At 40.9% G+C, this 19,263-nt stretch overlaps 5 protein-coding genes across 5 annotated transcripts; all 5 read left to right on the top strand.

The window, feature by feature from the left end:
- Positions 1–295: 295 nt before the first annotated feature.
- On the top strand, positions 296–1,672 carry LOC136774804 (uncharacterized). Its single transcript, XM_066729291.1, has one exon. The coding sequence runs from the start codon at positions 296–298 to the stop codon at positions 1,670–1,672; it is 1,377 nt and encodes a 458-aa protein (XP_066585388.1).
- Positions 1,669–3,699, top strand: LOC136774813 (uncharacterized). The gene is made up of 3 exons (XM_066729300.1): positions 1,669–1,735; positions 1,779–3,251; positions 3,329–3,699. The coding sequence occupies exons 1-3, from the start codon at positions 1,669–1,671 to the stop codon at positions 3,697–3,699; spliced, it is 1,911 nt and encodes a 636-aa protein (XP_066585397.1).
- Positions 3,700–4,172: 473 nt separating this feature from the next.
- On the top strand, positions 4,173–5,407 carry LOC136774822 (uncharacterized). Its single transcript, XM_066729310.1, has 4 exons — positions 4,173–4,197; positions 4,296–4,493; positions 4,583–5,179; positions 5,250–5,407. Exons 1-4 carry the CDS (start codon positions 4,173–4,175, stop codon positions 5,405–5,407), a joined length of 978 nt encoding a protein of 325 aa, XP_066585407.1.
- A 158-nt stretch (positions 5,408–5,565) lies between these two features.
- Positions 5,566–6,470, top strand: LOC136774829 (uncharacterized). The gene is made up of 3 exons (XM_066729314.1): positions 5,566–5,623; positions 5,782–6,067; positions 6,113–6,470. The coding sequence occupies exons 1-3, from the start codon at positions 5,566–5,568 to the stop codon at positions 6,468–6,470; spliced, it is 702 nt and encodes a 233-aa protein (XP_066585411.1).
- Positions 6,471–15,586: 9,116 nt separating this feature from the next.
- On the top strand, positions 15,587–17,566 carry LOC136774832 (uncharacterized). Its single transcript, XM_066729317.1, has 3 exons — positions 15,587–15,637; positions 15,697–15,708; positions 15,782–17,566. The coding sequence occupies exons 1-3, from the start codon at positions 15,587–15,589 to the stop codon at positions 17,564–17,566; spliced, it is 1,848 nt and encodes a 615-aa protein (XP_066585414.1).
- The last annotated feature ends 1,697 nt before the right edge of the window (positions 17,567–19,263 follow it).

Genomic DNA, 19,263 nt, shown 5'->3' on the forward strand with positions numbered 1-19,263 from the left:
TTTATTTTACTTATTTGTAAAACTTATATGATAATTTTCATTGTGTTCAACATTTATTATTAAGTAATTGTAAAACATTTAGTTTAAGAACTAAGAGGCAGGGCTTTGGTTGAAAAGGGCTTAAGCCGATAGGCTTGAACAAGTCGGTTCGCGTGAGCGGCAGCATAACAAAGCGGGTAAGCGCAGTGTTTACATTTTCCACTCTTGCTGGGACAGCGCCTTTGATCGCATTCTACTGAAGCGCTCAGTATTTCGATTCCGCGAATACATTGAATTGACTATTACGTTTGTCGACATGGCCCCAACGGCAACTAAAAGACTCATTATTCAGCAACGCGACCGAGCAAGCAACATAAGGCGTATTCTGCCAACATTCCAATTGATCGAAAGAAATCGGTTAAACGCATCGATAATCAAAGACAGACTTAAAAAACTGCAAGGTTATTGGGCGGAATTCAGTAAATGGCACGAAGAGATCATCATTCGCGATGACGCGATTGACGATCCTTATATCACGGAATCGCTTTTCGTCGATACCGAGGCCATTCGCGATAACTGTAACGATGAGCTAATGCAAGCTCTTAACAATTTAAATGCAAACGACGAAACGTCTTCGTTGACCAGGAGAAGCACCGATAGCGATAATTCTCAAACGCTTTGCAGCAACTTACATTTACCGAAGATTGATCTGCCGAATTTCACGGGTCGATATGAGGATTGGGAAGCGTTCGAGAACCGATTCGTGTCCTTGATTCATGACAAGGCGCAATTACCCAACGTAATAAAATTGCAATATCTAATGGGATGTTTGCGAGGCTCAGCTGCTGATTTTGTTAAAGACGTGGCAGTTACCGACGCCAATTATTTATCTACATGGACTGCCTTAAAAGACCGATTTTCGAACCTTAGACTACAAGTATATCACTTGACACTGTCATTGGTTAAGACTGCGCCGCTAAAACGGGAATCGGCATTAGGACTTCGAACTCTGGTCGACGATATTACTCATAGAATTAGGATGCTCAAAAATTTAGGCAGACCTGTAGACGCGTGGGATGATCTGCTCGTGGTGATCATCAGCGAACGTCTTGACTCGGTCACTAGAAAAGCGTGGGAGACATACCTAAGCACCCGCGGAATGCAAGCAGGCGCTGACATGAACATTGCCTCTTCGCGAAAGAAACCTCCTACATTCAAAGAACTAGTTGATTTTCTAGAAGGTACCATTCAGGCGTTGCTCTCGGTCGAATCAGAGCCTGCGACAGAAAAACCGGCTGTCCCAAGCAAACAAACGAATCTCAGCAAAAATAAGAGTTCAGTCAAATTTCACCATGCAGGAGTGAAACCTAAAGCGAAGGGGTGGAATGCCGGTAGTAAAAGTGCGGCGTTGTTAAAGTGTCCGATATGCTCGGCCGAACATTATGTTGGGAGATGCGACAAATTTACGTCATTGCAAAGCAAGGATCGACACGACCAAGTCCGCCAATTGGGACTTTGTTTCAACTGTCTAGGACAACATCAAGTCCGTAATTGTAGTTCTAAACGGCATTGCAAAACATGTCAGGTCAACCATCACACGTTGTTGCATCGCGACAATTCACACTATAGGCAAGAAACCAATGTCACCGCCGTAGTTCCTCCTAGCGAGCAGGCTAGTGAAAAATCCGAATGACAAAAGGTCACCGCGGTTACCGTCAATGTCTGCCTCGGATTCGGCATCTCACTATTACCGATGGTGCGAGTAATGTTGGTAAATGTAACCGGTTAACAAGTTCAAGCCAGAGCGCTTCTTGACCAAGGATCAGAGTCTTCGATCATTTCGGAATCATTGGTTCAATCATTAGGACTCTGCCGACGGCGAGTCAATATTCCTATAGTTGGGGTGGGTGCTTCAAAGGTGGTCACCGTTCACCACAGTGTTACATTTCGTTTGAAATCCACAATCGAAAAGGATTTCGAAGCCGATTTCAATGCCTTGGTCTTGAGTCGACCGTCTGGTCATCTTCCTTCCACTGATATACCCATTTCGAATTTGCCTTCGTTCGCAAATCTTCAATGGGCCGACGGTACATTTTATATATCAGGGGGAGTGGACCTTATTCTCGGGGTTGATGCTTATGCATTAATAATTAGACACGGATTAAAGCACCTTGATGGTCTTCAAGTGATTGCACAGAACACTGCTTTTGGCTGGACCTTTTCGAGTCGTTTTCAAACTGCCAATTCCAATCGTCAAGAGTGTGGTTACCGGACTCTCCAAATTTCGGTGCTTAATAGTGCAGAGGATCATCTTTCGGAAATACTAAAACAATTTTGGTTGGTAGAAGAGGTTCCGATGCTGCAAGATAAGCTCAGTCCTGAGAATTCTTGGTGTGAAAAATTCTATGAAACCACTCATTCCGGGAAAAGTGACGGTCGATATATCGTAAGACTGCCGCTCAGATCAGAGCCTCCGCACTGTGCCGATAGTACTCGACGTTTGGCTTACAATTCATTCTTGGCATTGATGCGTAGATTCGAACGTAATCCTGAGCTCGAAGCTCAATATCGCCATTTCATGAGAGAATATGAGGAATTAGGTCACATGCGTCTCGTTCCTAAAAATGAGAGATCTTTTACAAACGCATGGTACGTACCTCATCATCCAGTTATGCATCAAGGAGTTGCCAGCTCAAAATTACGGGTCGTTTTTGACGCTTCAAGGCGAACAGCTGATAATCATTCGTTGAACGATTTTCTCCTTCCCGGACCGTCATTGCAAACGGACCTTCCTCTTATTTCGATGGGTTGGCGACAGTACCGCTACGCGTTTACTGCTGACATGGTTAAAATGTATCGACAAATCGTAGTTGATCCTACTGATCAGGATTTCCAACGAATTCTGTGGTCTTCTACACCAGGAGAGCCTCCTGTCGACTATCGGCTAACAACCGTCACCTACGGTACATCTGCAGCTCCATATTTAGCCATTAAAACTTTAATGCAATTAGCTAAGGATGAGGGGCATAATTTTCCATCGGGAGCACATTGTTTATTGCATCAAACCTATGTCGATGATATTTTCTCAGGGGCTGAACATCTTAACGATGCAAGGCATATAAAAGATCAGCTAATTTCAATACTTAGTACGGCATGTATAACTCTGGATAAATGGGCTGCTAATGATCCCCATATTTTAAATAATAATTTGAAGTCCGTTTCTAGTCAAAATGAGAAAACGATTCGACTCGATCAGACAGTTAAAACTCTAGGTCTCCTATGGAAACCTGACATAGACGCATTCGCATTTAATATACAAAAAACTGCATTCGAAAACAATTGTGACGAGACGCTCGCTTTGGCGCTGCCCCATGCACGATACCGCGTGGTGGGGAGAGCTGTGGCGTACGTGCCGATACCGCGGCCTATACTATAGCGTGCGCCAAGTATAGAGTCCTCGTCATGCCCCTCCTTAACTTCCCAAAACGGCCGCTCCGCAGCGCCGATTCCGTTTTCGGCGGCTCAACTGGGTATATAAGACCGAGCTCCGACCCAGTTGAGCATTCCGTATCCAGGAGCTCTCCGGATACATCCAACCCGATCCTACGCAGGAGTTCTCCGCGTATACCTATCCTTTGCTCAGGAGTTCTCCGAGCACTTCCTGGCGCAGAAGTTCTCCGCGTCCTCCGCACCGTTCCCTCCGACTATGCCCATGACTAACGGCCGAGTCCAGGAGTTCTCCGGACCAACGGCCATTTCTTTCAGGCTTTAATAACCTTTTTTTTATTTGCAGCTCCCCCGTTGACCGCCATATTGGCGTCCGCCATATTGGCTCCCCGGGCCCTCCCGTAAGGCCACCTACCGCCGCGCCGCCTACCGGTCCGTTTCCGAAAGCCCCGCCGAGTGGCTACCGAGCGAAGCGCCGCCAGCGGGCGATAATTGTACTTGCGACATAGCGACCGACACATATGCGTACACACCTGCAGCGGCAATACACGAACAACACAAACATAAATAGGTTAAGGTTATTATGTACAAAAACATTGTAAATACTCTTGTTTCTTTTATTTATCCTAAATAAACAGTTATTGTTATCTACATTAAACTCGTCCATATTTATTTTGATCCTTCTCAGTCAAGCGAACCGAACGGTTTTTGCGACGACTAAACTCGTCAACAAAACACGTTACACAATGAATCGACCAAACGCGGAATTTTGTCATGCATCGCTCGTTTATTTGATCCACTTGGTTGGCTAGCTCCAGTCATCATTACAGCAAAAATATTATTGCAAGATCTATGGATCCTCAAAACAGATTGGGATGCACCTCTTCCAGAGGATGTTTTGAAAAAATGGAATACCTATCGTCACACCGTTTCTGGATTAACCGAAATTTCCATTAATCGTTGGTTAGGTCCAGTTACATCGGCCAAATGCGAATTGCATGGATTCGCCGATGCGTCTATGAGGGCATATGCAGCGGCCATTTATCTCCGAGTTCAAAATAATAATGGTAAATGGAGTACTACTCTTATTGTCGCAAAATCTAAGGTGGCCCCAGTCAAAACAGTCACCATATAAAATTGGAACTGTGTGGGGCAGTGTTGCTCGTTAAGTTGTTTAAATATTTAATGAGAGTCGAATTATTCAGGAATTTTCCCATCATAGCATGGTCCGACATTCGAGATGCGTTAGCGTGGATCCGCAAACATCCTTCACACTGGAAGGTGTTTGTAGCCAATAGGGTTTCGTACATTCAAACTGAACTTCCTTCTGCAACTTGGAAGTATGTTCCAACAAATGACAATCCTGCTGATTTGGCAACGAGAAGTTTGGATTCGGGAAAATTGAAAGATTCCAAACTATGGTGGTATGGGCCTCAATGGTTATTACATTCAGAAGAATATTGGCCTCTACAGCCAATGGTGACCAAACCTGTGGAACCAGTTACCAAGGTTTTAACTTCCATTTTAGTAGGTCGTGAAGATTCTTTGTTAACACGATATTCATCGTTGTCAAAATTATTAAGAGTCACGGCATATTGCTTAAGATACGCAAGGAATTGCAAATGTCAAAAATCTAAGTCTAACCCGCAGCACGGTTTTCTAACCACTCAAGAGTTGGAGTTTTCTCGCATTGCAATCATTCGTTTAGCTCAATCTACTGCTTTCAATTCTGAGTTGATATGTTTGAAAGCAAGTCGGCCAATATCAAAGAGCAGCGCTTTATTCAACTTACGACCGTTTCTTGACGAACACGGCGTAATTAGAGTTGGTGGTCGGCTCACTCATTCTGCTCTGCTTTTCCTGGGAAGCATCCACCAATCCTACCAAAAGCCTCAAATCTGAGCAACCTTTACATCCAATATGCTCACATTCTAGCTCTTCACGCTGGACCCACACTTACGCTTGGAATACTTTTGCATAAGGTTTGGATAATCGGAGCCATGGGGTCAGTAAAGCGCAATGTTCGCGCTTGTATACGATGCTTTCGATCACGCCCGCGTACGTGTACTCAACAAATGGGTAATCTGCCGGCCGCTCGCGTTACACCATCTCGACCATTTAGCATTTCAGGCCTGGATTATGCAGGTCCTTTCAAATTGCGCTGCGCAAGAGGTAGAGGACAACGATCATACAAGGGGTATATTGCCCTTTTTGTGTGCTTTTCAACCAAAGCCGTGCATCTAGAAGCGGTAGGCGACCTTACAACCCAGTCGTTCCTCGCCGCATTCCGACGTTTTGCGAGTCGTCGAGGAATTTGTCATCAAATACACAGCGACAACGGTACCAACTTCTAAGCAGCAGATCGGGAGCTCCAATTGATGTTTAAAAGGTCATCCGATTTTTATACCAACGTCGCGAAGGATTTAGCTGGTCAAGGAGTGGAATGGCACTTTATCCCACCCCATTCTCCTCACTTTGGAGGCCTGTGGGAAGCCGGCGTCAAGGCTACTAAACACCACTTAGTCAGGGTGATCGGAGAATACGCGCTTACATTCGAAGAGTTCGCAACACTACTTGCCGAAATAGAAGCCTGTTTGAATTCGAGGCCATTGTGTCCTCTGACAGGAGACATGGAAGATTAGCATGCACTAACTCCATCACATCTCCTCATAGGAGGACCTTCCAGCCTCATTCCTGACGCTCCAATTGGAGACATACCGGACAATCGCTTAAACCGATACCAGCTCTTGTCAAAGATTCAACAAACATTCTGGAGGAGATGGTCAAAAGAGTATCTGCACCATCTTCAGGAGCGGTCAAAATGGCGTGGAGCCAACGAAAACTACGCTGTTGGTCAACTCGTCATTGTGCAAGACGATCGGTATCCACCTTCAAAATGGCCATTGGGACGTATCATTGACGTCCACCCAGGGGATGATGGCCTCGTTAGAGTGGCCACTGTTAAAACTGAGTCAACCATCCTAAAACGTCCGATCGTGCGACTCAGTCCACTTCCCATGAACGACAATGAATCAAGCAAATAGGTCACGGCGGGCGGAGGTCTTTCAACCAAAGAGTCGAACTTTCATCGGTTTCCAAGAACGATGAAGGCGGGCCGGATGTTCGGGAGTCCAATGTCATCAACAACGCTCAATCTACAAATCATCTATTCCGTTTTCGATCGTCTCCGATAGATGGTACGCGGGCTTCTTCCCTTCAACCAATCTGCCAATAGCCAGTGATGCACTGTCATGTGACATGGCTGAGGGAGCGGGGAGGGGGATTGAGAGGAGGGATGGGGAGGAACGACTGGGACCGGGCACACTCTCTCTCCTGGTTTCCATCAGGGTAAAACTGATAACGCCACTATTATCAACATTATTCTAAGGTGTTAGATCAGCATCAAAACAACCATTGTATAAAATAAAATAGCGTGAAACATATATATATCGTGAATAATTGTAGTGAATATCAGTTCTTTGTAAGTAAAATTGTTATTTAACCACCAAGTTCGTGGATTAATCAACACAAACGTTGGATTGTTAAGGGTTTCCCACCACGTTCGTGGGTTTTCTTCCCTCATTTCAAGGTCAGTAAAACAGGGTTTTTCCTTCGACCCAGTTCGTTGAAGGCTTTCCCTAGAAACAAGTAGCAATTACAATAAATAACGATTTCGAGGCAATAAAATTCGATATGATAATTTAATTCCTTTCACATCCAATTCATCTGATTTCCGGAATTTAAGAAACCTGTCTCATTCTCTCCTCAGAGGAACATTAACCGAAAATACAATCATTAATACTATCTCCTCTTATAATTGTATTTATTATTAAACAATTTAATAATATATGTGTGTTTTGTATTATATTCCATACAGATCAGTGAATTGTGATAAAAATGAAATATCGTAAGGATTATAAAAAATATTTGTCATCATTATTACTTATAATAATAGGAATATTGAGTTTAAAAAAGAGAGGGAATAATAAAAGGTGCATAAACAGAAGGTGGCACATAAGGCATATTAATAAGAAACGAAAAGAACAAGGTGAATATTACAATTTATTCAAAGAAATTAAAGATTCAAGAGATGATTGTACGTTTTTTGAGTACACGAGAATGTCTTTGAAGCATTTCAAAAAATTAAGTAACTTGATGAGACCATATCTTATCAAAAGAAACCATCGTGCTTTAAATCCTGAACAAAGATTGGTTATTGCTTTAAGGTAAATATGACAAATCTACTAAAATGAAATGATTTTGTGACAAAAACATACATAAAAATTATAATTTTCTAAATTAAATTGTAGATATCTGGTTTCTGGCAATTCAACAAGCTCTATCTCTTTTTCCTTCCGAGTAGGACAATCTACTGTGAGAAATTTAATAAATGAAGTATGCTCTAAAATTCCAAATACGATTTGCCCATTGTATGTTTCCGCTCCATCTGAAGTAGATTGGAAGTTGATTGCTGAAGGGTTCTGGAATACATGGCAGATGCCTAACTGTTTTGGAGCTGTGGATGGGAAACACGTTAGGATTAGATGCCCACGAAATTCAGGAAGTTGTTTTTTTAATTATAAGAAATATTTCAGCGTAGTACTGATGGCAATTTGCGACCACCTCTATAAATTTAAATTGGTTGATGTAGGAGCTTATGGAGGTCATAGTGATGGAGGAATATTCGATTCATCATTAATAGGACAATGTTTAAAAAATGAAGAATTGAATTTACCAAAAGGTGACTGTTTATTACCAAATTCTGATATAGTTATGCCAGGATTTTTCCTAGGAGATGCAGCTTTTCCTCTTACTCCAAGACTTTTAAAACCATATGGCGGTACAAATTTAACGGAAGGTCAAAAAATTTTCAACTATAGGCACTCCAGGGCAAGACGTACAATTGAAACTGCATTTGGTATTTTAGCTAATCGGTGGCAAATACTGCATAAAACAATTTGTATGTTGCCAAAGACAATTGATAATATAATAATGACTACAATTTGTTTGCATAATTTTATTATGACCGAGGAACAGAAAGATGATATTAAAAGATATAGCAAACAATTAGATATGAATATTTCTAATTGGTTACCAGCTACTACTAATTTTGACAGAAATATACCTAATCAAAGTGCAACGCAATTAGCAATAAGTCAGAGGGATATTTTATGCCAATATTTGAATTCAAAATCTGGAGAAGTGTCTTATCAATATGACTATATAAGAAGAGGGAGTCATCGTTAATAATTAATACTGTAAACTGAATTTTTATAAAAGTTCTTAATCTTTTTTGTCAATTTCTTGTCAAGTTAATATTGCCAAATATATTTCAGTCTGGATGTAGCCTGTATTATATTATATGATTATTCCCAATAATAAAGCAAAGGTTTATATGAATTATGCATAAAGATTTATTCTATTGATACAAATGCATAAACAAAAATATATATTCGCACATTACCTAAAAAAAGAAATCATAAAACAATACTTATTTTTAAAGTATCCATACATCACAATGTTATATGTTACGCAAAATTATTTAAGATTAGGTGATTTTGCAAATACTAATTAGATGTAATATATCTCTTAAAAAAAAATAAATTATTTTCAGTTTTGACAAAAAACATAGCAACACGATAAACTTTATATATAGTACAATAATATAAAAATAACCCAAAACAGTAAGTATCTAATATCACAGTTTCATATGTATTAAAAAATAATTTTAATTAATATTCCAGTGGTACAGTAAGGGCATGAAATATCTTGTTACACCTTATAGTACGTTCGGGCTCTTCCATTTTTTTCAAAGATATTGCTATGAAATCTGCAAAAGCTTCTTCAGGACATTTCAAGTGGTCTTTCACTTCTATTGTTTCCTGATTTTGCAATTGATTGCAAATATTCATTGCTGCTTGTGTTAATTCTTTTAAAGGATCCTCTCTTTTAAACTTTTTTTTCCCGAATTTTTTATTACATCATTTTCACAGTCGCTTAAGCTTTGCTCCAAATTACCTTCGGATTTTTTCGATTTTGTACATTCTGTTTGGTGTGGTGAACTATTTGGTAATGGTTCTCTTTCATTAGTGTTAACCTCAGCGGTAGTATCGAAAGATCTTTTATTCGGTTTAATATTTGTTATTGATCTATAAGAAAAATAGAAAAAGACAAATAAAAGTTTATACAATACATGTTCGAGATAATTGAGAAGTAGAATTAATATAGAGACTAATATGTATCAACAATTTAATGTAAAAAATAAAAGAAGTATTGTTTATCAATAACCCGTTTTTCAATAAATTGGCAATTAGTTGATTCCATATACTAATTATTTAAAAATTAGGTTAAAATATAAAAAATTAATTATTACCGTCTTCTTTGTATATAATTATCTAAGAATGATAATTGAGATAATAAAATGCTGTTTTTTGTACTATTTGATACGGCATTACTTCCACTTTTTAATTGACCGTCCCTTTTCAATTGTACATATTTTTCCCTTAAATTTGTTATTTTCCTTTTGCAATAATCGGCTGAGTAATGATTTCCTGTAAAATATTTTATACACTAAATACCCTGTAATACTATATTTAAAATTTAAGTAAGTAATATTTTAGTTACGATACACATTTAATAATGATTTACCAGGTTTTTTACTATTCATAAACTCTGCAATTTCTTCCCATGCATCACATTTCATCCTAACGTCTTTGAAGTCCTTATGCTGTTTGTTATACAGAAAATTTCTTTTACGGTAAAGTTCTATTAGCATCTCATCTCCCTCTTTCTCTGGAATATTTATTACATTATCTGGACTAGGGTCATCTATGTCATTCCAGTACGTGCAATAACTATCATGATCCATTATTCTTGTATTTTATTTGTATCTGTTATAACAATTAAATATATTAACAACATTGTTTTATGAAATGTTTTCTTTGCTCAATAAACACGAGATATGCATGAATAATGAATAATTAGATATATTAAATAGAACATACAAATATTATTAAGTTGTTTAATAATAAATACAATTATAAGAGGAGATAGTATTAATGATTTAATTTTACCTTTTCAAGTGTTAATGAAAATGGACGAAAAATATTGTAGCTTCCAGGTACAGATGTTGGTTGAGAGAGAGTATTTATATATTCCACTGTCAAAACTATAACAAAAAATGGAGAAAAAGCTTAGTTAATTAAAATAAGCATTACGAATATAGATATTTCAATTCCCCTATAAAAATAATTGAAACCATAAATATATATAATTTTCATACATTTTTGCCTATTTTCTTTATTGTAATTATTAGGTTATGTATTATTTGATTTTTTACTATTATATTCATTTTAAATATTGATACGTACATTTATTAAATAAAAATAATAAGAAATTAATGATGTAGTGCAATAACATCATTTAAAATATAATCTAAATCATATAGAAGAACATAGTATACCTTACCTTATATTCCTGCTTCTTCCATAACTAACTGTCAACTTAACGTAATAACGTTTTGTGTGCGCCAACCTTAAGTTTAAGTTTAAGCTTAACTTACTGTAACGTAACGTTGTTACGGAAACTGTGTGCGAAGGCTCTAATGAGCCAAAAGCGGAGGTTAATGGTGGAGGGAGTTCCTCCCGATCGCGGGTTACCGGGGATGGGACTGTTTACCCATTACTCGCCTCCCGGCACCACCCGATTCCGCGCTTAACGAACATCGGGGACCAATAAACGTGGTGGTTTCCGTTGTCGCGGCCCCCCCAATCGTCCCTCGGACCGACTCGCCGGCATAAGAAGCCGGCACGATTGTAATCGGTACATGCCGCGCTCTTGCCAGTGTCTCCCCTACGGTGCTTTGGTTCGCCCGTTCAAGGGATATCGACGTGGGGAATCGCTCACCCACATTCCCCCGATTGTCCGGGGAGGTACTATCTAGTTGGTCAATTCGCGCTCCCCCCGCGACCTGCCTAATTGGAAATATTTCGGCCAACCGCTCAATCAGGGTGGAAACCTGCTCCTCCAGACGTATATTCCTTGTCCTTTCTGTTCCTCCCCTCATGTAGCTCCCGTGGCTAGGTCCTTCCATTCGCCTATCGCAGGGGGGACTTCGCTCTATGAACCGCGGAATTTTGCGTACCGCTCCATCATTCCTTGAGGCCGCACTCCACGGCTGCCTCGTGTCCGCCCGTTCTATTCGCGTCCCCTCCGCTATTTCGCCACCTTCAGTAACGTTAGGGGTTTCCCTCGAATCCTCCCCGCGATCGAGACTCTCCACTCAGCTCGGACCGGGGCTGGATTCTTTCGTACTCAAAAAGGCGTATAAACGCTGCCTCAACGTTGGCAGTATACCGCTAGCTGGGAGACCCAGTGTCGCCAACTGCGCAGTGACATCGTCCACATTGAGCTTATGGACCCATGCGAGGGGATCATCCTTGTCCTGTTCTCCTACACTCATCCCAGCTAGACTTTGATCTTATACCGCGGAACCGTTCTAGATATGGCTTTCTCGAATCTGGGGATAGCTTCCCGAAGTGCCGCGGTAATAACCGGACGCACGTCGTCGGGGTAGATTCCACCCAAATTAGCGACACCCGAGGACTATCGTCCTGTCGGGGATAATTTTCGGGAATTAAAAGGTGTCCTGAGATATGCGAATTCAGAATCTCCCCGTTCGGATCGCTCTCTTGAACTCCCGTCTCTGATGAAGACGCCTCGTCTGTACGGGGAGGATCTTTGCCCAATAACTCCCGGAGGGGATCACCACCAACCGGGGATAGACAACCTTAACTCCCAGCTCACGAGTTTCTTATTACTCCCGAGGTAGAGGTGCCCCGCTACTTTATCAATTGGGAAAATAACACCAATACTAGTATCGCGATAAGGCACTCACACTCGGGGAAAACTGGGGATATTGTCGCGCTTACTATCCTGAACGCTTTCCTGACTATATTTATAATCTCAGACCACCCCAACGATTCGCGACCGAACACCCCCCCTTCTCTTTACTAGGGAAGGTCAATCACTTGGGTGAGACTCGCGTGGAGGAAAATCGCACGCCACTCGCACTTAATCAACTAGTGGATGGTAGTCCACTTACCTTCACCGTCCTACCAATAATCACTCGGATAGCGCTGCTTTTCTTTCCGCTGGTCCCTTAGTCCTATCATGGCCTCTATCGGATCGTCTAGTCCGTGCCCCTCGAGGACTCGCACTTTTCGTCTTAATCACTTCTTCCACAACCGTCACGCGTGATCACTATTTAATTGTCAATCGTAACAAAATTCGACCGTTCGACTCGAGGTCTATGCTCGCACTACCTTCTGCCGGTTAGTAGAGTACGCCGGGTGGGGATAAAGAGCCAATCGCGACTCTTAAAACTATAAACAAGGCTTGGGACTACTTTCGGTGTTGCTCCGCGCTTTGTTATTGTCACCGAATTAAGTCTACTAGGAAAGTCAACCAAATCAAAACATTGACAGTCCTTTAGCCCGTTGAATAGTTTCTTTGCCCATCTCCCATAATTGGGGAAATAAGTTTTTCAACGTAAACAACGTTGCCGTTACTTAGCCGGTTAATTTTGGACTCTACTACATACTATTACCTTTTTTTTTTAAATCCGTGGCTACAAACGAACAAATATAATATCAAACATAGAGACAAGGACAATTCAATCACTCTTTCTGACAGTACATAAACCACGTTCGTCCTTTTCCTCTTGGTAACAACAACCAAAACATGACCAACAGGTCTATAATTCTCAACCAACCTGCACCAATTTCCACCCATCGGGCCCCACGTTGGGCGCCAATTTATAACGAGCAATGTCTTGCCATATTTCTACGGGCAGGATATCTTCGTATAAAACCTGAGAGCTTCCTAGTTAAACCTAAAATGTCCCGGAGTCGGGGAAACACACTATATCAAAATTTGTCGGGCGCCAGGCTCGATGTTGGAGCCCAGGTTCTCATAGTCTCCTCCCAAGATCGTCCTTACTGCGGTTAGTCAGTCCCCGAAGGTAGGAGAGGGGCAGGATTAGGACAGGTGTAAAGCAATGTCAGGTTGGCTTCTCTTTCCAAGAGTTACTCACAAATAAATCACACATGCATTGTTCTGGGGTAATTTGCTGAGGCATTTATTCACTCGCGTGAATTTTACATTACTTTCGGTATAGCCCCATATGACCCCCCTTTTCTCTACTCTCCAAAAATCTCACATACACACTCATACCATTCCACACAAACGTATTTATTCTCGCTCACTCTCACACTCATACTATTTCTACCCGAGGAGCGGGGAAGAGAGAACTCCTGGCGGACTTTACCAGGCAATCGCTTCCCGTGTCGTAGAATCGGCCGGATGACGGGGATAAATGACCATTCCCAATTAGATAGCCACGTCCCGAAGGAGGCTCCATACAAGGCTTAAGATCCTGACTCAAAGGGGAGGCACGCCATGGGCACTCATCCTCCGACTGCGCCTTCCGAAGGAGCCCCGCGAATAGATACTCGGCCAAGGCCCATTCAAGGGACGCCCGACACCTCACGAACCATTCGTTGGCCGCGCAAGCCCGAGTCCCGTCCTACGACCGATCGGATACCCATCGCAAACGTGAGCGGGATATCTAACGAAATATCTCTTCGCTCTTACAGGAGTCAGCGCCTTAGTCTTGTAGATTATTTTACTATGCCAACCGACGGCCATTTTTTTTCCATAACCCCCAACCTCCATAAAATAAATAGTGTGATAGGGGAATTAGTCATCGCGAGCCGGAAAATACACCCTACAATCTTTGCCTTACGGTGGGAAGATGCCTGGGGAGAAACGTCCTACAGGAGGCCCAAGGCCCTGACGAGAGGGGAAAACGACTCCCTCCGAGAATCTCACCACTGGTGGAAGATACAGGGTCCCCGACAACCTCCCACAGGGCGCCTCCCCCCTCCTAGGCCAATCACACCCACTAACCACCACACGAGAAGGACATGAAAAGACGGTCTAACCTGAATTCCGAAGACTCTATCTCGACGGCGAGTCGCCCCCTTCACAGGTCCGGCCCGGCACCTTGTCTCTCAACGCTCTCGTCTGTCCCTCGGAGTGTCTTCCCTTCGTCTTCCAGTTCTCTACTTTTCTCCTCCTTATTCCTTGGTCCGGTGCGGCTGTCCCCTTTTGTTTCCGTGCTCTCGTTCACTCGCACACGCACCTCTCATCTCGCTCCTTCCTCTTCGAAGTTCTTCGAACGACTCCCTTCTTCCCAGAAAATCTCTCTTCATCACCTCTCCAGTTCCTCTCCTCTCCGAATCCTCTCCTCGCACTTTTTCCTCAGAATAAAGTCACTTGATTGGCCGTAATCAGGCCGCGGGAGCGATTGTGCTACGCATCTGGTCGCCTATTCCCCAGGAAATAGTCCCATTTCGCGTAATTATCTATGCGCGGGTCTCTATTTAGCGGTACTGGGGAGCCTTGGCTGTGAGGGAGGACACTGGAAGGAGGACATCTCCTTCTTTCTTCCGACTTCTTCTCTCCGTCTCTTCTCACCTCCAAAGTCCATAGCGGGCCACTCCAGGGACGACTCGCTCCAATGTTTCTCCTAAATCTCAACTCCCTCCTCCTCTCCCCTCGGGATACTCTCTCATTCATCCATTCAATAGAACTTATATCTAGACAACAAATAATCTGGCACATACATGCTGACTCGATACAAACTTAAAGCAGGGACTAATACAATAAGTTGATATGATACAAAATAGCTTAGGAGTACGCTCCTGAGCGGGTGGATGATATGAGCAGGAAGGAGAAGCACAGCATTTACTTTTCCTACAGGGGTGGATAACCTAAAAACACCCGATTATAATGGGGATCTCAAAAATCCACGTTATAATATATAATTATATATATATATATATATATATATGTTTCTGTTACCAAATTCAGTTAATAATTCTTGTGTTTATAATATATAATATATAATGAAAATAAATTTAACCCTCGGTGCGCACACTGGGTTATAATGACCCGTGGTTTGGTTTTTCTCTCATTTTAGGTAATTATAAAGGTAAGTAATGCCATAAAAGTACTGTAAATTATTAGTTCAATATCTTAATTATAATCACGTATGGTGTTTTTAACCGCTGCAACGTCAATACCCAAGTGCCATTAAATGAGAAAAAATTACTTTTTTGTCCTGGGTCTAGTTGACCTAGTGTGCGCTGTACGCTTGTTTTGAGTGGCTTTTGTTATTCGTTCCTATGGGTACTTTTAATTCATTAGCAGTATATTCATGTAAGCAAAATAAAATAGCACCAAAATTTGGTTTATCGTTTTACTAAATAAATTTTTCTAAGTAATTATGTAGGTTACTCGAATTTTGAGAAATCGAACAATTGCACAACAGTTAGTAGAAGATGACAATCCCTCCGATGTGGATGACAATTTATCTGAGTTTGAAGATGGTAGTGACCTTGACTACGGATCAAATTATTCTTCGGATGAGCAAGTTGAAGAAAATGATTTGGAATCAGAACTTGAAAATGTAGTTTTGTCTTCTATAGTGCTTGAGGCACGAGAACGAAGAGAATCTGCGGGGAGACCTAACAGCATAGCTTGTGGAAAAAATGGTTATGTATGGAGGTTGAAAAAACCTCAACGAGTGTCAGATCGACTCAATCCGGGTGTAGCTCCTGTGATTGTTTCTGGCCCAATCAACAACGCTGCAAACGCTACCACTATAGAGGAGTTTTGGGAAATTCTTTTCTCTCCTGACATTATAGAAGATATTGTCAAATTTACAAATATTCAAATCGAATTTTCAATTGTTAATTTCATTGCAAAAGAATCCATAGAACAATCGTATCACCATCCAACTTATGTGGCAGAAATACGAGCTTATATTGCAGTTACGTATTACTCAGGGTTATGGAAGCAACCTAAAGTTCGTGATTTCGATTTGTGGTCAGTGGAAAATGGAACGTCCTTTTATCGGTGCGTTTTCCCACTACGTCGTTGGAACTTTTTAACAGAAAATTTAAGATTTGACGATCGAGCAACTCGAGATTCAGCCGACAAATTTGCCCCAGTAAGAGGAATTTTTGAGAAATTCATCAATAACTGCAAAAATAATTATAAACCATCTACTTATTGCACGGTTGATGAGCAGCTACTTGGCTTTCGTGACCGCTGTGCTTTTAGAACTTATATAAAGAATAAGCCAGATAAATGCGGTCTTCTTTTGATAACGCTCAATGATGCCAGAACTGCTTATTTGATAAATGCCATTCCGAGATTGGGAATAGGGACCGTAAGAATTGAACGTGACGAACTTGTGCCTCAAGTTCTTTTACGTCAGGTTACGGAGCCAATTCATGGCTCAAACAGAAGTGTGACTTGTGATAATTTATATACGGCGATCCCATTATTCGAGCAGATGAAAGAGGAACCTTATAAACTGACTATGACTAGAACAATTCGAAAAAATAAACGAGAGATTCCAATGGAAATGAAAGTTGCTAGAAAAGAACTTCCAAGCACAAAATTCTGTTTTTCCAATTCCGGCATAACTCTGCTGTCTTTCACCCCGAAAAAAAATAAAGTTGTGCTGCTGGCATCCTCGTTTATGAACTCGGAAGAGATTATAGACGGAAAATCAAAAATTGTCCTACACTACAATAACACCAAAGGAGGGACAGACACCTTTGATGCGCTATGCAAAAATTATACAGTAGTTAGACGAAGCAATCGCTGGCCTTTGAGAATTTTTTGGGCCATGCTAGATCAAGCAATGGTAAATGCAAGAATTCTTCTGAAATGCAAGAACAGCATAACTGGGGACGAAACTAAAGTTCCTGCAATAATTTGCATGAAGAAGATAATCTGGCATCTTGTGAAACCTTGGATTACAGTGCGCCAAAAAATTCCAAACCTGCGAATTTCTTTAAAAATCGCTATCGAAACGATGCTGAAAATGCACCATGAAACATTTCGCAATAATCAGGACGCTGGACTTTTAGCTAAAAGAACTAGATGCCGAATATGTCCGACAAAATTTGACAAAAAAACGTGCTATCAGTGCATCTCTTGTTTACGGCCGATGTGCTTGGATCACCGATCAAAACTTTGCTCAACTTGCGCTTGCGTGGAGTAAAATTTCATTAAAATTTATTATTCTTAAAATTTTTGTATATTTATTATATAACATAGTACCCCTTTTTCCATAATGAATGTTTTCTTCGTTTTTGTTCTAATACAAATTCGTCCAAAAGAGTATTTTGTAATATTATAAAACTGCCACATTAATATGTTGAAAAAAATATATTTTTTGAAACCAAACAAAGTCTTATTATTTTTACGTTGAAGAATATCTTTTCATCTATAGAATCCAAATGTTTGAGCTTTTAAAATTCAAATTTGAAATAACTACACAATATTTAAGTAAGAAAGCCGTTGCTCTGCCATGCTCGTATTTTGAACAGTCTGCAAATAATTTATTATAATTTTGTCTAACAAGAACTATATAATGTAATAAAGAAAGGTTCAGGGTAAATACAGAAATTAATTTTTTTATTCTTGCATGCATGGTATACGAAAAACCGTCACTCAAAGCTGTTGGGTCAAATTGACCCAGTGTGTGCAGTACAGTATTTTCGGGATGTGTGCGTACCCAGGGTTAAATTTATAATAATATAGTAATCAGTTTAAATTTAATATATTATAATATTCACTGGCAGTACTATTAGTACTATCATATCTATAAGATGCTAGACATAAAATGTATAAATTTCAGTATCTGTAGTACTGGCAGTGAATTTTGAAACACGGCACATGATAACCTAAAAATTCAACTATCATAAGTAAGCTTAGAGGCGACTAGTATAAGTCGACTTAAAGTCAGCTATCACAAGTCGTCTTAAAGTCAACTTTCATAAGTCGGCTTACAGTCAGACATTGTTGACTTATAGTCGACTTAAAGTCAACTTATAGATGACATTCAGTCAGCTTCATCAGCTAGTCAACTTTTCAAACGTCGGCATATAGTCAAAGTAGTGTGGCTATAGGGATTCTGGGACCGGGTGGCGAGGGGGTCGGGGTTTCGCGGGGGAAGGGGAGGTAGGGGAAATACCCCCACTTCTTAGCGGAGGGGGATTGCCCCCACTCCAGGGTGGTGGGGGAAGCCCAGTGGTGGGGGAAAATTAATCACGTGACACTCCAATTGTTTAGCCTTTAACAATAAGGTTTATTTATATCGTTAGATCGCTTGGTACTGATAACGTGGTATAATTTTATAAGAAGTTTGCGAATCTAAATTCCATTTTATAAATTGTGTAGTACATCGCGCGCCTATCTGCCTATTTTGTTATTTCATCCATTGGTATGCCTAATTTCAAATGAAAAATTCCAGCCGGTGTTCGCAACGGGTCCGCCAAACGTCCCAGCCCTTTACGCGAGAGATATAAGAGAGAGAGAGAGAGAGAGAGAGAGAGAGAGAGAGAGAGAGAGAGAGAGAACACATATTGTAAAATTAATTTATTATTAAAGGAATTCAGGGAACGTATAAATACACGTAGATTTTGGTGAAACAGCCTTGCGGCATAAAAAACACACTTTATTATTTAAAATATATATATTTTTTACAATCTTCATTTTTTTTTTTTTTTTTTTCTGATAATCTGCAGCGAGATAGCTGGGCTCTGCGTTTTGATTAGTTCTTCCATCTAAAATCAAAATGGTCCACTTTGCCTCGTCGAAGTAAGGTCTACCTCAGGCTCCATTTGCGCGCAGCTTGTGTTCCCGTGACGAAAGTCTCCGATTGCGTAGCCAATATTTCTCACCTTAGACATAATT

This window comes from Prorops nasuta, unplaced genomic scaffold, assembly GCF_024137725.1.
Source record: "Prorops nasuta isolate Cenicafe-Biocafe unplaced genomic scaffold, Cenicafe_Pnas_1.2 PNAS00001, whole genome shotgun sequence".
NCBI classification, from domain to species: Eukaryota; Metazoa; Arthropoda; class Insecta; order Hymenoptera; family Bethylidae; genus Prorops; species Prorops nasuta.